The sequence below is a fragment of the Carettochelys insculpta genome, chromosome 1, assembly GCF_033958435.1.
Source record: "Carettochelys insculpta isolate YL-2023 chromosome 1, ASM3395843v1, whole genome shotgun sequence".
Lineage (NCBI taxonomy): Eukaryota > Metazoa > Chordata > Testudines > Carettochelyidae > Carettochelys > Carettochelys insculpta.
The window spans coordinates 130,599,450-130,616,869 of record NC_134137.1 but is presented as its reverse complement, the minus strand read 5'-3'; the positions used below and the strand labels follow the sequence as shown (position 1 = coordinate 130,616,869).

Below are 17,420 nucleotides of genomic sequence, written 5' to 3'. Positions count from 1 at the left end.
TGGCCTTAGCCTAGTTCGGATTCCGTCTGCAGCCGACGGCGGTTAAGAGGAACTGGCGGGGACCGGATCGCGCACATGGCCAGGAGCGCGCAAGGGAGCGGCGCGCGCCAGCGCATGCGCAGTCCGGCAGAAACTGCTTGGAAGATCCAATCTGCGGCGCCGGGCAAGCCCGACACCTATTGTGGAGCACCCACGGGGACACTCGAAGAAGAATCTAAATTCTAGAGATTACTGAATGATGCATTCATTCATAGGGCACAGCTCTGCAATCCCTACTCATGTTGATGAGTACTTACTCATGCAAGTAATCCCATTAGTTTAAACAGGAGCATGTTTCTAAATGTTCATCTGTCTGAGTGAGGATTACAAAACTGGGGTCTTAATAAGCAGCACATATAGGCCAGGTGGTCAGCTGTTGTAAATTGCCAGTTTAGACCAGATGAGGGTCTGGCCAATGAGAAAAAAAATGATTCCAGGAAAACATTTTTATTGTTTATTAATTTATTTTAAAATAATTAAAATAAACAGTGGATGAAGGGAATAAACTAGGTGCAATAAATCTGGTGTTTAGGAAAATATTTGACACTGGCTCACAAATTTTTATTTGCAAAATTAATTCAGATTTTCTTTGCTATTATAAGTGCTATAATATACATTGAAAACTGTCAGAACACATGCAGACGAAGAGTAACCATACATAGCAATGTATCCAATTGTGGGAATACATCCAATGAAATCCTGTACGGATCAGTGTAAGGACTAGTTTTATATAACATCTTTATGACCTGTACGAAAACCAGTGGTTCTCCTGTGCTCTCCTCCATTCTGAGACAGAGAAGTGCATGCAAAAAATAACAATTAAAAAAAAAAGGTAACAAAGCCAACAGTGCCATAAAAACAGGACCCTGCAGCATGTTCTACCTCTTGATACCAGGAGGAATCTCCTTTGTAGGACTAAGGTGACCAAGACTCAGCAGACCTGGATAAGGCACGGCGGGGGTGGGCCAAGGCAATAGCCACTCTCCTCAGATTCATCCTTCCTTCACCCTGCAGGGAATTAGTAACAGGAGAGGCTGACGGGATCTCATGTTCATTCACACTCTGTACATTGGAATACTGTGGAGTTCAGACATTACTCCCAGCAGGGAGCCAATCACAACGTGGCTCCTGAGGAAGCTGTGTGGCTGCAAGGATGGTGAGGAACCTGGGCAGTATGGCAGTACCATGCTACTTCAGTACCAGAGAGATATAGGTGAACTGGACAGAACTGACATAAGAGCAACAAAAGATAAGTACAGATTTAATGATGCCCGAGGAGTCAACATAATAAATACTGTAAACCCTCGAGAAGCACGATTTTGGTTTGTGCTTAACCCTCATCAATGTGAGTTAAGTGCAAATTGAAACTGCTCCCCCCAGCCCCCCTGGCTGGGAGATCCCAGCGGGTGGGCACACACCTGCTTGCAGTGCAGTTTCTCCCAGCTGGGAGAAACCCTGCCACAAGCCTCTGTCTGTGCTTGCCAGGATCCCCAGCTGGGGAGCATGGCGCGCAGACAGCTGTTTGCGGTGCCGTTTCTCCCAGCTGGGAGAAACAGTAGCACAAGCAGCTGTGTGCCCCGCAGCTGGGAGAAGCCAGGGGCTGCATGGCTGCCCCCTCCACTTACCCCCAGTTGCCCGCTCCCCCAAACTCCCCCCCCCCATTTTCCACAAAATCCAATTTATGCAGAGGTTGCCCAGAACACAACCTCTGCATAAATCAAGGGATTACTGTACTGGGAGGATCTAAGTAAACACTCAGGATGTAGAAAATTTTGCTTACTACTGTTACTGGGGGATGTAACTAGTGTCAATGGATAAAAATAATGAAAACAAGCCTGATACTGAGATTATCTCATCCGTGGAATACTCTCCCAAAAGAAAACTATGTAAACCTCAACATCTGTGACACTGGAAATGAGACTGGACAAACTTCCAAAACCAATCTTGTATGGGCAGAGGACTGGACTAAATGACCCAACAGGTCAGTTCCATCTCAAATATTAATCATTTTATAACTTGAATTGAATAGTTTGTTCCCCACTTCTTTACCTTCAGTTTCCTCTTTGCCAATAGGCAGTGCATTCCCTTCTTTGTTTTTCATTTCCCTCCTGGAGATAAGTAAAAGCTCATCAGAGTCCGAAGTCTTCTCGCGGGGATGCTTTCTGCTTTCTACTTTCCCTTTTCTTTTCTTTTTTCCTCCATCTTCTCTTGAAATTTTTTTCTTTTCTGCTTCTTCTTCTAGAGCTGAGTTCTGGATGCATTTCTCAGCCTGTACATTTGGGCTAGAAATCAGAAGAGAAGATTCACGGATATACAAATTCCTTTGTCTATGGAAATACAGTCTATCATGCTATTGCAAAGCATTCTATTATTTTAACACTTTGTCACCCTTCCCTACATTTACTGCAGTAATGGTTGCACCCAGAGCTCTGGGGCCTTTAATCACCCCGGAGCACCACTGCAGGTGGCTCTAAGGGCTGGTGGGACGACGGCAGGACATATACTGGTGGTGCTTCTGAGAGTTGGCGTCCCAGCCTTGCCCCTTCCTCCACAGGCCCTGCCCCTTGCAGGAGCATGGAGCCGGCTCCCCAACACTTTGCTCAGGGGCCCAGTGTGGCTGTCGGCACCCCTGCCCCTCTGTAAATAAGTCTCATTTACTCTTCCATGCACAGTAATGTGTGTGTGTGTGTGTGTGTGTGTGTGTGTGTGTGTGTGTGTGTGTGTGTGTGTGTGTGTGTGTGTGTGTGTGTGTAAATGCAAAAGCTTAACTCAATATCTGAGACATCAGCATATATGCCTGATAGATGCATGCGAATCAATGAACTGTATAATGTGCTGTTGGTAGAATGAGCCTTGAAGCTAAGCATCACAGCGCAGATCTTTTTGGAATGCCTCACGTAACAAATTTCAGCTAGGAACACTTTCCATGGTTGACTAAACTCCCTGAAAACAGAAGCTATAATGGAAATCTTGACACAAACTTTATTCAAGCGGTACAAATGGCATAGCCAGCATTAGTAATGATTAATGTACAGCTAATGAAACACAATTGTGTAATGATTTTGAATGCAGAGTTTCTCATAAAAGATGAAAACATTCATTAGACACTGTTTGCTACACTAGCAAAAGAGATGAATATGCAGTAATGTTGTGGACAGTGTTGAATCTGGTGGAGTCAATCAGTGAATTAAGTTAGTCAATGTCCAGATGACACTAGGATGCATAGCTACATGATATAAAAGTAAACTACCAAATAATACTGGAGAAACAGTTACACTTCCATGAGAACATTATTCCATTTAAAAATACCTCAATAGAAAACAATAAAATGCTGTAGCTTAGTGTTATTTGCAAATGGGGAAAATTCTGCTCTAGTAATTGTGTTCCTCTGAGGCCACGTTCACACACCTTACAAAACACAATTCTATAGAGATGTACAGCCCTACCTCCCAAAGAGGCAGTGTTGCTCATTGGATAAAGAACTGGACTAGGACTCAGGAAAAACTGGATTCAGTTCTCCATTCTGCTATTCAGCTCCTGGGTGAATTATACTTTGTGTTCTATAAAGTCTCCACTCAGCCAGTACAATGCAGATGTAACTGCTGTAACTTTCAGTAATTGCCGTTTTAAGTCCTGTAACTTTCCGTAAGCTTTGTAGCAGCAGCTTTGTTCTGTATGGTTGTGTTCTGTTTCAAGATCTGTGTTTTGTGGCAGCTGCTGGATCTATACTGAGTGTTATTAGTAAGAAATTGTTTATGGGTACCGTAAGTCTTGTAAGAAATCCTGGCTATTTCTTTTGTAAAAGAAGTTCTTTTTCTCTTTCTTTCTAAAGTGAGCTTTCCTTTATGTGAGTGAGGAACAAGTCCTCACACCAGCCTGTCTGGACAACAGGCTGCCAGTGGCACTTTGATGGCCAACGAATAATAGGAGCGAAGCCCTGCAAGGGCAAGAGGCCCCATCAAGAGAAGATCAAAGTCCTATCTGCTGTTAGCTCATGGTCATGCAGCATCCTGGGGCAGGGGGACAGGACAATTGCTACTGGACTGAAACCTATAAAGGATGAGTGCAAAGCTATAGGCTCTCTCTTTTTCCTGCTTTCTTCTTCCATCACCACTCTGCACAGGCACTTTCTCATGCTCCTCTACTAACATCACGTATGCCATCATGTGCCAACAATGCCCAGATGCTTTGTATACTGGACAGACTTCTAACTCCCTTAGACAAAGGGTTAATGGGCACAAAACAGACATCAAAACACTCCAGATCCACAGACTTAAGAGTATGCATGTTACCGAAAAAAAAATTTTGCACCACTATTCAAAGGGAAGCAGCCGAGCTGTCTTTTATATTCAAATTCGGCACATTAACACGTGATTTGAACTGGGATGGGATTTTCTGAGTCATTATAGGGGCTCGTCTGCATACTTGGCTTAATCTAATTCTTGACCTTCCCCCACCACCCCGCCACTCTCTGATTTGCTCACCTTGATCATTTTTTTCTGATTTGTCCTCCTTGATTACTATTTTTGTTTCTCTGTGCCTTAAATATTGAGTCTGTTCTGGTCTGGCTATGGTCTGAAGAAGTGGGTCTGTCCCATGAAAGCTCATCACCTAATAAGTTATTTTGCTAGTCTTTAAAGTGCTATTTGACTGCTTTTTGTTTTGACACTCTGCAGGAGTGAGTCTCAGCTGAAGGTCAAGCAGGAAGGGATCCAAGGCCCTTGGCCCTTTCCCCTCTCCCCAGGATGGATGGCTCTGATTGCTCCTGAGTACTAGCCTGACATGAAAGCAAACAGGCAAGGGGGTCACATAATCAGCTCGCTGCTCCAGACAGCTCGCCACTCCAGAGCCATGACTGCAGCCAGGCACATTGGACTCACTATGCCTTGGCTTCTTCCCTTCCTGTGCAACTCTTCACCTGCGTAAGTTCATTTGTGTAAGGGTCTGAGTAGAGGAGGCTACAAGTGTGTGCAGGTGTGTGCCTGAAAGCTAGTCCCCACTTTTCATCTAATAATCACATTTAATAAAATACACATCAGTGTAACCCTGGGGTGGTTTTTCTAGTGTAAAGTAAGGTAACACTTTGCTGCTATATACCTCAGTTTCCCCTATCAGTAAAATGAGAATAATGCACTGATCTCCTTTGTCAATTACCTAGAGGTCTTCTGAAGAAAAGTATCGAATTAAGATATTATCAAGAAGTAGGAGGAAAAAAACACAACCACAAGAGACAGCTCTAGCCAGACTCCAACATGTTCATAAAAGATTAAACATGCAGCAGAATTAGAGATATGTACAGAAAGATACAGATTATTTAGGAGGAATGGATGGATGGGTAACATGAAGAAGAGGAAAGTCTAAAACAAGGAGAAAAGGATTAAATTAATGGAAAGACCAAATAGAATTCTATAGGATTCTTTGGTGAACTGCCTTTAGTATGTTCTGTAATAAGTCATGGTTCTGGTAACCTCAGAAAGCTTACAGCTCGGGAAAATTCCTCCCTCATTTTTAACATATTTAGATAGTGTATGTATCCAATAGAATTTGGGAGATTTAGGTTTTAATAGTGTGAAATAATTTTACTCTGAAATACAGGGTATTTTGCTTAACACAATGTGGTTATGCAATTATTTGTATTCCTGCTATAAATAAGCAACTTGAGAATTTTAACTATGTCAAATCCGCAATACTCCTCAATTTATCCATGGCAACCAACGAGCCTTAAAAGGGGGCACTGTGTCTTGGTAGTGAGAGCACTGGACCAAGACTCAGAAGACCTGGATTCTGTTCTTGGTTCTTTCACTGGCCAGGTGGGTGACTTTAGGCTAGTCACTTCCCTACACCGTGCCAGTTTCCCCATCTCAACATGGGATAATTATACTGATCTCCTCCGTAAAGTGGTTTGAGATCTACGCATGAAAACTGCTATGCAAGAGCTAAGCGCTATGGATTACTGTAACTATTACCAATTAGTATGCTATGATGACGACAAAGGGAAAATTACAGCCTATTCAAAAATAATCACTACATGTAATAGTAAATGAATGATTGGTTCTGGGTTGCCACCTTGGGAACTGCTGGGCTATATTTAATCATTTCTGTGAGGCATCATATCAACTGGGTGACCCTCCAGTCTAAGGTCTCTGCTTTGCATAGAATGAATATGCATGAATATTGCACAATCTCTAACCTTTTAAAACAGTAAGGTGTTTAAGTTTATTTAATATCCCAAAAATTTGATGTAAACAAGTATGAAGTGAAATGTCTTAGCCTGGAGCTAGCCATCTATTTTCTTGAGTAAAAGTATTTATTTAGGTATAACCTGGTGTCAAACCCTGAAAATAGTAGGCTTCTCAAATGTAAGAAAACCTCTCTACAGTGCCTATGTTAAATTGAATAAAACAGTATACAGAATTATAATTTCAAAGTCTCCTTGTTAAGTTTCTACGGAATGGAAAAACAAGAAACAACGTCATGAAACCATGACAAGGCAATTGAAAATAATACATTTAGCATATTCAATTGTATGTGTAATACTTAATAAAATCCGGGTAACAAAAAGAATGAGAAGTCCTGTGGCACCTTATAGACTAAAAGACTTATTGGAGCATAAGCCAGAAGCAACGTTTCAGTGTATGCTAAAAACTGGCTGTATTTACGGAATGTAATCTCATAAAAAGAGGACACAAAGGCCATGTCTACACCACAGTGACCTTCCAGAAGCCGTCTTCCAGAAGATCACATCTACACCTAAAATGCAGCCCAAATGAGCTACCTGACCCTTCAGAAGAGTGCGTGCAAACAGCCGTGCACCCTCTTTCAAAAGAACGAGCCAGGAAATGACCCAGATGGGATCACATGGCCACAAAGCACTTCTGGGAATTCTGGCCATGCAGAGCCCTAAGAGGCCCCACCAAAACACTCCTTCTCTGCACACGTGGCTGAGGCCTGCCAAGCTGTTCACATCAAAGCTTCGCCTGTGCCCGGTTCTGACCCTGGCTTGTGAGAGACATTGACCCACAGCAGCTGCAGACCCCCAGGATCGCCCAGCTACACCTGCTGGCTAAAATCCTGGCAGTTCTCCTCTGCCTCCTTCAGGGCTGGAGACCCCACTCGAGGGGCCCCAACCCACCACCACCCCAGCCAAGGCCTCCCAGCCCCATCCGGCAGGTCTGGACCCACACTGTCGGCACTGACTGATGGGACTGGGTGGTCCTGACTGAGTGGGACGATGCACACTGGCTACAGAATTTCACGATGAGGAGGGACACCTCCACAGAGCTCTGCACCTGGCTCACCCCTGTCCTCCAATGCCAGGAACCCACATGCGGCCAGCCCTCTCCGTGGAGAAGTGCGTGGCCATCACCTTTTAGTAATTCGCCACCCCAGACAGCTACCACTCCATCAGGCAGTAGTTCAGGGTGAGCAAGGCCACCACGGGAGTCACCGTCCTCCAGGTAAAGCATGACCCATGCCCCAGCGTGGCCCAGGGAGCAGGGAGGGTGCCACTGGGCAAGGAGGATTCTTGGGGACTAGGGGTGCAAGGGGGTGGGGAGCCCCAGCCCTAGGGGAACTGGGATGCCCCACCCCCACAAAGGCCCCCTGCAGGTGGCATGCCCAGAGGGCTTGAGGGCAGAGGATGGGGGAGGGGGCTGGGGAGGTGACCCTGGTGGGGACCAGCAGAGGGGGCCCTGGAGGGGGCTGGGGGACAAGGTGAGAGAGGGCCCTGGAAGGGGCAGAGGGAAGGGGCCCTGGAGCAAGACAAGGGACAGGGCAGGGGGAGGGGAAGCACCTCTGGTCATACCCATGGGCCTGCCCACTCTCCGTTCCCTGCAGGCCATCCCGACCCATCAACCAGGTGCTACTCCGGAGGCTGGCGTGCATCGGGGACCTGGATGCAGCTGTCGCAGGGTTTGCCACCCTCAGCTTTCACCACTGCTGCGGGGCAATTGATGGCACACATATGGCCATCTGCACACCAGCACACAGCGGCAGCTGATTCATCAACAGGCAAGGGTACCACTCCATCGTGCTCCAGGCACTAGTGGATCACCAGGGCTGCGTCTACACGTGCACGCTACTTCGAAGTAGCGGCAGTAACTTCGAAATAGCGCCCGTCACGTCTACACGTGTTGGGCGCTATTTCGAAGTTGAAATCGACGTTAGGCGGCGAGACGTCGAAGTCGCTAACCCCATGAGGGGATGGGAATAGCGCCCTACTTCGACGTTCAACATCGAAGTAGGGACGTGTAGACGATCCGCGTCCCGCAACATCGAAATAGCGGGGTCCTCCATGGCGGCCATCAGCTGGGGGGTTGAGAGATACTCTCTCTCCAGCCCTTGCGGGGCTCTGTGGTCACCGTGGGCAGCAGCCCTTAGCCCAGGGCTTCTGGCTGCTGCTGCTGCAGCTGGGGGTCCGTGCTGCATATACAGGGTCTGCAACTAGTTGTTGGCTCTGTGTATCTTGCACTGTTTAATGAAAGTGTGTCTGGGAGGGGCCCTTTAAGGGAGCCACTTGCTGTTGAGTCCGCCCCGTGACCCTGTCTGCAGCTGTGCCTGGCTCCCTTATTTCGATGTGTGGTACTTTGACGTGTAGACGTTCCCTCGCTGCGCCTATTTCGATGTCGGGCTGCGCAACGTCGAAGTTGAACATCGACGTTGCCAGCCCTGGAGGACGTGTAGACGTTATTCGTCGAAATAGACTATTTCGATGTCGCAACATCGAAATAAGCTATTTCGAAGTTGGGTGCACGTGTAGACGTAGCCCAGGGCTGCTTCATGGATATCTATGTGGGCTGGCCAGGGCAGGAGCGTGATGAGTGCATCTTCAGGAGCACCGCCCTGGCCCAGGAGATGGAGGCTCCCCCAGTGGGAGCATGCCATTGGGGACGTCACCCTGCTGCTCTGCATGGTGGGCGACCCAGCATACCCCTGCAGCCCTGGCTCATGCGGCCCTACATAGGCCACCCTACCCACTCCCAGGAGATCTTCAATGCCCGCCTGGTCTGAGCATGCTACCCAATTGAGTGCACATTCGGAAGCTTGAAGGTGAGGTTCAGGTGCCTCCTCACGCACCTCAGCGTCGGGATGGAGAACATCCCCTGTGTTGTGGTGGCCACTTTGCCCTCCCCAAGTTGGTCAAAGCCAGGGAAGGGACCATCCCCCAAGGCTGGATGGCTGAGGCCAGACACACCTATGAGCAGCCCGCCGCAGCCCCCAACTGCCAGCTCAACCATGACAAATTGCTCATCTGGGAAGCCCTCTGGGAGGCCTTCCAACACAGGGCAGAGCAACCCGCACCCAAGCACCCTGCACAGACCCCCACATCAATAGTCGGAGACATAGAGGTGCTCCCAAAAAACCTCAAACTTGTAATAATAAGCAACTGACTATTACAATGGTAAAGAGAAGAGTCTACTACCTCCATGGGTTCCAGGGGTAATTATTCACAGTGGGGGACCTGTATCTGGAGGGGGTGCATTTCATCTGGAATGGGGGATGAGTCCAGGGTTGCGAGGGCACTAATCCAGGGAGGGAATGGAGGGCTGTGAGCCCCAGCAGTCGCGAGGGGCAGCATGGGGTGCAGTGGCAGCCAGAGGCTGGGCCGTTGTTCACGCAGGGCCATGCACACTGCCCAGCATCCCCATCCCGGTCTCCCGCTGCCAGGCCAGCTCTGTCTCATCCAGGACCAGCCACCACTACCCCAGGGTGTTCTGGTGGTGGAAGGCAGATGTATAGGCCATGGCCTTCTTGTCCCAGCCATGGTGTCAGTGTCTCCAGGTGCAGGACTGCTGGGGTGCAGGCTGTGGGGCAGGCCTGGCCCCCACTCCAGGACTCAGTGCTCCTCTAGTCTGCATGGGGCCGGATGGCCCAGGAGGTGTGCCAAGGCTGTCCCAGCCCTCAAATGCCACAGCTGTAACAGAGGACGAGGGGAACAGGGGTCAGGCCTCCAAAGTGGCCCAGGAGGCCATGCCCCATGTCAACCATGGCCATGTGCTCCGCCCATGACCCAAGGGAAAAGCAGGCTCCCGTGGCTGGGGCAGGGTTTCCCTGTGCTGTGGCCTGTGCTGTGCTACAGTGGTGGCTGTGGGTTCATCAGGCCACCACCCAGAGACAAGGCTTATGGGGGAGGGGGAGGCAAGCAGGCATGAGGGACTCCTCAGCCAGGTGGCAGATGGGCTGGCTGCAGTCGTGGCCCACAGTTCCTCTGGTACATGCATGTCTAGGGGCACTGCCGGTGACCACGTGATAGGTGCCACCTGTGGGCACTCCCAGTGGCAACGGGTGCACCCCGGGATGGGCCGCTGGGGGTTGGGCCATCATCCAGGTGAGCTGGGGTGGCACTGCCCCCCAGGGGGTACGACGTGCTGCGCACCTACCGGAGCGTCCCTCAAACAGGTCAGGGGATGTCCAGCCCAAGGTGGCCTGGCTGGAAGAGGCAGAGGGGACTGATGACCAGGGACCCCTTGGAGGAACTGTCCCCAGATGGGACCCCTGGCTCTAAGGCGCTGGGCCTGCTGCAGGCCTGTTTCTCGCCATGCCCTGCCTCTCCTTCCATGGCTTCCATGTCCACGGGGCTGCTAGGTGGGGAGCTGTCCTCAGTTGTCAGGAGCTCCCGCAACTCCCTGTAATAGGGGCAGCTGGCTGGGGCCTGCCCTGACCGCCTGCCACTGTCCTGGGCCCGCACGTATCCCTGTCTGAGCTCCTTCACCTTACAGAAGACCTGTCTGGCAGTCCGGACAGGGTGGCTTCAGGCAGTGAGTCCAGCGGCCAGACAGGAAAATGTGGGGCTGTTGCAGCGGTGGCCAGTGATGCCCCGCAGGGCCTCCTCCTCCTGCCAAAGCCCCAGGAGATCCTGGAGCTCTGGCTTGGTCCAGGAGGGGTTGCCTAGCTGCCCCCAACCGGCTCCCTTGAGGGACTGCCCTGGGGTGGCTGGATGCTGGCCATGGTGCCTCTTGCTGCCTCAGGGATGCCTCTGGGGCACGTCTGGCAGGGCTGCAGGTGCTCACAGCCTCCATGCCTTCAGCTTGCTGCCATAGCATTTTGGGTCCTTGCAGCATTTCAAGTGGCCAGAAATGGGGACCAGAAGGCCCCGCTGGTACTGGCCAGGCAGTCTCCATGCTCGGGCTGGCCGCGCCCATGTTGGTGGCTGGCTAGCCACTGGCCATGGTTGGTGCAAACAGCTGGCTATGAGGGCATAGTGCAGAGTAGCCCATGGCCCCGACTGTCCGCACGCCCCCAGCCCCACGGCCTAAGGTCACAGTGGCTGTACATGCACCTAGGGTTGCATGGCCACCAAGCCCTTCCAGGGGGATCACAGCCATGTGCACCCATACAGGGCCCCCCGGCGTTATCAGCTCCAGTGCATGTCAAGGAGCTCCTGGGCTCATGTGGCCTTGGGGCCAGCTGCCAGTCGCTCTGCCTGTGCATTCCAAGGGAGGCCAGTGGAGCTGTCTGCCCAGCGCAGGGAAAGCAAGGCATGTACACAGCTGAGCCCTGTGCCCCAGAGGCATGGACCCCCAGCATCCCCATGGCCACCTGTATGCCCTGATCTGGCTGCTGGTCTCCCTCTTGACCACCATCGGGTATGTGTTCTGGATGCTGATGAATATTTTTGTACTCCAAGCCACCATCCCACCCCCTCCGGGTCCCCTGTGCCCAGCAGCCACAGTCACAACCCCACAGCTGGTGGGACCACCCCACAGCACAGTGGAACCAGGTGATCCTCAATGAGTGGGATGATGCATGCTGGCTGCGGGGTTCCTGCACGAGGAGGGACACCGTCATGGAACTCTGCAGGTGCCTCACCCCGAGTCCCCATCGCCAAGACACCTGTATGCAGCCCGTGGTGACCATGCTGAAGTAGATTGCCATCACCATCAAGAGACTTGCCATCAAACACAGCTACCAGGCCATGGGGCAGCAGTTCGGGGTGAGCAAGGCAACCTTAGGCACTGCTCTCCTCCTGGTAAGGCCTGCCCTGCTCACAGCCCTCACACAGGGATGGGAGAGGGCAGTGAGACCCGTGCTGCCCCAGCTGGAGTCAGGCCCGCTGCCAGAGGGGCTTTCCTGCAGGAGAGGGATGCTTCCCCAGAGGGCCCGTGGGTGGCGGGGCCGGGAGGGGACAGGGGCAGTTGTGTGCCCAGCCATGAGCGCGCCTGCACTCCATCCCCGGCATGTGCTGCTCTGAAGGCTGGTGCGCATCAGGGACCTGGACGAGGTGGTCATGGGATTCACAGACCTCTGCTTCCCCTACTGCTTTGGTGCACTCCAGATGATGCGCATCGCCATCCATGCCCCAGACCGGGGTCCTGACCGCAATATGAACCACACGGGCTATGACTCCATCATGCTGCAGGCACCGATGGACCGTCAGGGCTGCTTTATGGACGCTGTGTGGGCAGCCTGCGTCTGGCCCATGAGGTGTGCATGTTCTGGACCACCAGCCTGTGCTGCAGGATGGAGGCTGGGATCTTCATCCCACAGGGTGCTAGCTGCTGCGCATGGGTGGGCCCATGTGCTTGGGCAGTGCTGCTGCAAGGAACCCTGGGGTTGAGGCGTGGCCACATGGCCAGCCTGCTAAGGGAGGGGGCAGAGGTTTGCACCCCTCCACCCCATCCTGGCCCGGGCCCTCCTGCCCCATGGCAGGGTGTGCAACAAGCCAGGAGCTTCTCGAAAAATCCTTCACAGCAGTGGTGGGCGGCCCTGCTGGTACTGTGATGGGTCAAAGGTGCCATGCGTGGGGTGGTTGTGGAATGGGAGCTGTGAGCCTATGATTGTCTCCCTGCCTGGCCTCTCCATGTCACGGGGCTGCCCTGTGCTGTGCATGGGGGCACGGGCCAGGGATAAGGGTGTCTAACACAGGGATGGATGTGGGGCCATGTTGACGTCCGACTCCTGTCCTTGCTCATGCAACGGGGTCTCTGGGACTCACTGCCGCTTTCAGGGCGGCTGGAGCACAGGACCATAGAGCTCCACTGGTGCTGTGTAGAGCATCTCCGTGCTCCCTGTGGCCAGCGCCACGGCAGACTGTTCTTTTGGAAGAGGGGCTCGCAGAGCGTCTACACGCGCTCCCTTCTGGAGCATTCTTCCAGGGGAGGACGCTCTTCCTGAGACGGAAGCAGAGTGCGGACTCTGGAAGAGATGACTTATTCTTCCGGCTTTCTTCCAGAAGAACAGCTTTTATGTGCAGATACTCCTAGGATCTTCCACAAAAGCACCGCCTTCTTCCGGATGAATTTGCCAGTGTAGATACAGCCAAACAGAATGTATCTCAACAGACAGCCATCACTGTGCGCTGTAGTAACTGATCGCTGTTTTGAATATTTTTTTTTAGACTGGAGTACTTCATATATATACTTAAGGTGTTATAGACTAGGGGAGGCTACTACAGGTTAATTGAAACACCTGTCCCCAATTAAGGCCCTGTCAGGAAAACTAAATGACACAACTGGCTAATTAAGCTGTGCATCCCTATAGGATAGGGAAGGTTAATAAGGTTAATTGAAGCATCTATAACCAATTAAGGCTCTGGCAGGAACCTACTAAAATCCCCCTGCTTCAGGGAGAATAAGAAAAAGAAAGGACTAGAGTTTGGATGTATGTTTCAGAAAGACCAGCGAAGTAGAGGAAAGGAGACCCTAACCCAGCATCAAGCACTGAAGACAGCCCTATAGGTGAATGGGGAGTGGAGGGTGGGCGAAGAGGGTAAGAAACCTATAGGGGCCAGGAGGAGCTACATAAGTTCAACCTTCCCAAGACATTCCCCAGAGTCAAGCCCAAGTAAGACTCAGTAGTCTAAGTATATTTCATAACTTGAAACACTAGTTCATATCAGAAAACAGCCCCATGACTAACATTATCTCCAACCCAACTTCCAGCATGTCCTCACTTTGGAACATCTCATTATTAAGGACCAAACTAACATTTTTCAAGACTAGACAGTGCAGCTCCCTATCAAGGAACAAAAACGTGAAATAGACAGTTAACATCCTTTGCATCCAAACACTTGGTGGATGTCTCCAGGACCACAATCCTGACTTGAATAAATCCTGTTCTGGTTTAAAAAGCCACCTGTTATCATACTAGATACGGAAAATCTAAAGCAAAAAGGGAATATAAAATGTTTCTCTGCTCCCCAATAATTTGGAATGCATACAACCAAAAGTGTATATATTTCAGTTCAAGATTACTCACAGCAGGCAATCCACCATATGGGCCATTCTTATATAACGACAGGAACAGGCATACTTGGTTTGGCTGATTTTGATAAGCCCACTTCGTATACAGTGTTTCTAAAATAACATAATCAAATTCATCCAGTTTAGATCAGCGAATTCTAAACTACAGAAACAGCAGTTAAGAATAAAAAAAACAGACGCTTTGGGGCAATCATAAGTAGCATCCGCAATGACAACTTCCTATTGATAAGTACAATTTCTTTATAATATGCAATGAGAAAAAAGGTAAAATTATCATAATAATCTTCAACAAACATAGGTAACAAAGACACTAAAATAATTTTCCTTTATCAAGTTAAAATATCCCTATTCTTTACATTAGAAGTATGGAGCCTGTGAAAGCCAATAAACGGATTACAGAGAGTAGAACAACATTTGATTTAAGGATAAATTATTACACAGTAATTATAAGTTTGTCAATTATGTCGCCCCTTTGGTTGGTTCTGAAATTTTATTTGAGTTATGGTCAGTTGGCAGGATAAAGGGGACAATGTGTTTTTTTTAGCCAGGCCAGTTATTTCTGCCTCATAAAAAACAGAAATATAATGCCATAGCAAAGTTCATGTCCTTTCACAGATCTACTTACTTTTCTATTGTTATACTTCAAAACGGTATAGAATTTATCATCTGCTTCAACTCTTTTCGGTGTTGCTATGACAACAGCAGGTATATAATAATCATTTCCAGTTTGTGTACCAGTTCTGGCGAACACATAGTCTCCAACCTGAATATCAGAAAAGAATTAATTTAATTCAAGAGCTCCATGGCACACCAGTTATAATGATGGTTTGACTGTACCAAACATTATGCTAATCCATTCCAGTGCCTTAAATTGAAACTTCAGAGGAAAAAACAAAGGTGCTGAGCTCCCTCAACTCCCACTGAATCAGCATCTCAAAGGATCATGAATTAAAGCAGCATTCTATGGAAAAGTCCTGCAGAATTTCTGAGGGACCAAGCTGACAAGTTGCTAAAGAAATAATTCTAACACTTTATCCCTTAGAATTTAATGGAAATTATATTTTTGTTAAGGTTTTTAAAACACTGTGGAACTCTGCAGCAGGACTATAATTTTAACTGAATTATCTAAGATGATTTTTGAAAACTTACAGAAAGATTACAATTTTCCATTAAATCTTACAGAAGACTTCCAGAATCTGACTCTCCTCATAGAATACAGAGACATACTATTAATAGCAGCAGGAGTTCCTAACATTATGCAGGGAAAGAATAAAGTCCCCGTTCTTAGCGGTAACCAAGACAAGGTAGATTGCTTTTTGTACCCATCAACCTTGTCTTTCCTAAAATAACCCCTTCTGAAAGAAGAATTGTGGTAACAAATGATTAACTTAAATACAGAATGGAATATGATTTTTTTACTGAAGTTCTTTGAGGTCAGTTTTTCTTGGTGGTGGTGGTGGATTAAGCACATACTATGAAAAATATTTTGTTTTGATAGTGTATAGACTAGCACGGCTTCCTCTTTGTTACTATGAAAAATATGAATGGCTAGAGCCAGATGTATGTTATACAATTTGAAACTCTCTCATCCAGCAGCCTCGGGACCTGACCAGTGCCAGACAAGAGAATTTGCCAGACCACAGGAGGTCAATATTGTATAACAGAATTACCAATGCTTCCATTGCTTATTGGGCTCTTAGAAGACATTTAGCAGTACAGTACAGCTAAATAACACTGAGAGCCAAGACTAGTAGCACCAAATTCTTAACCTTAGTAAACAAACTTTATGGGACCACAAGAAACTTGTTAAGTGGTCGTCCAGCAAACTAAAGTCATGCCAGATTATGGATGTTGCCATACAGAGTTCTGGATTGGAGAGGTTCAACCTGTAGTGCAAAAGGCCCTGTTGGGCTCCTTTAGTTAATTACCTACATTGCTGGGAAACAGTAAGACCACTTGTGCTGAGTGAACTGCCAAAAGAGACTGGTTAAGACTAAAATCATATATATTTCTGCTGTATAAATATGTGTGATTGCTAAAGAGCAAATATTCTGAACTGTTATCACATGCTACGTAATAAGTGACATACTGGAAATATCATGGAACCAAAGGAAATCTCACTATGGATGGAGAATCTTCTTTAACGTTTATAAAATATCCAAAATACAGAAAAGAGCAAACTTAAACAGATCATCGTGCTCATGTATGAACTGCAGAACAAAGTTAATCATGCACATATCCTTCATTAAAAAAGTAATAGTTTTTCACCTGCAGTGATGGGCAAGGCATAGCACCCCCCACAGGTATAATGAACTTTATTGGAACAATCTGTGTCTCTCCGTGATTGAAGTAAACAAGGGCCTGGGAGGAACTGATACTTTTTATCACAGTTCCTAAGAGGAAAAACATGAAAATATAATATTAATATTACTTATAGTATGTTTACCCTTACGTAAGAATGCTAAAAATCCTGTCCTTTTACTTCCCATAGTAAAATCTATATTTACACTAGGCAGTGACCATGTACACTGTAATTCATAAGACATACCCAAAAAGAAAGTCACTGCCCCCAAAGAATTTATAATATAAAGCCTGAGTTCTACAAAACAATTATTCAAAAAAGAAGAAAATCAGGAAATATAGCTGGAGATCATATAAGAAACCCCCAAAACTATCAAAACCTGCTGGCAGCCACTTGAAACAAAAAGTGGAATCAGAGAGAATAACTCTACAATCCCCTAAATTTCAACTCCAGGGTAACTTACAATACCAGGCAGGACTCACCACATGGAAACTACATGACATTCCGACATCATCAATACATCCACAGTATCTCTTTCTGAAGCTGAATTATCTGCACTCCCCAAGAAACTGAACTTCTGCCTCACCACAGAATGTGAGACAATACAGATGTGGAAAACCTGAAGAATTCTTTCACAGACTTCACCTTTAAGAATTCTTTTGCATGAGGACACCCCCACCCACCTACAATTACCTCCCCACCAACACTCATGAGAAAAAAGAATCATCTGACTGGACACTTCATAATGGCCAAAACCACACACTTTATCATTACATATAAGGAAAAAAACCCTCACCATGTACCCTTTGTTCATATGACTCTACACTCTAATTCCTACAGGGTATCACAATACTGTTACAAGACATACTCAGTGGGGA

General features: G+C 48.2%; 1 protein-coding gene across 1 annotated transcript in view; it reads right to left on the bottom strand.

The window, feature by feature from the left end:
- Window positions 1–559: 559 nt before the first annotated feature.
- VWA3B (von Willebrand factor A domain containing 3B) overlaps window positions 560–17,420 on the bottom strand; it is a 123,939-nt gene continuing 107,078 nt past the window's right edge. Inside the window, exons 26-30 of the mRNA XM_074983284.1 lie at window positions 16,509–16,633; window positions 14,866–15,003; window positions 14,236–14,333; window positions 2,089–2,321; window positions 560–1,047 (exon numbers count right to left, since the gene is read on the bottom strand). Of these exons, the coding sequence (XP_074839385.1) occupies window positions 1,043–1,047; window positions 2,089–2,321; window positions 14,236–14,333; window positions 14,866–15,003; window positions 16,509–16,633 (599 nt within the window). The 3' untranslated portion in view covers window positions 560–1,042. The remainder of the gene's footprint in view (window positions 1,048–2,088; window positions 2,322–14,235; window positions 14,334–14,865; window positions 15,004–16,508; window positions 16,634–17,420) is intronic.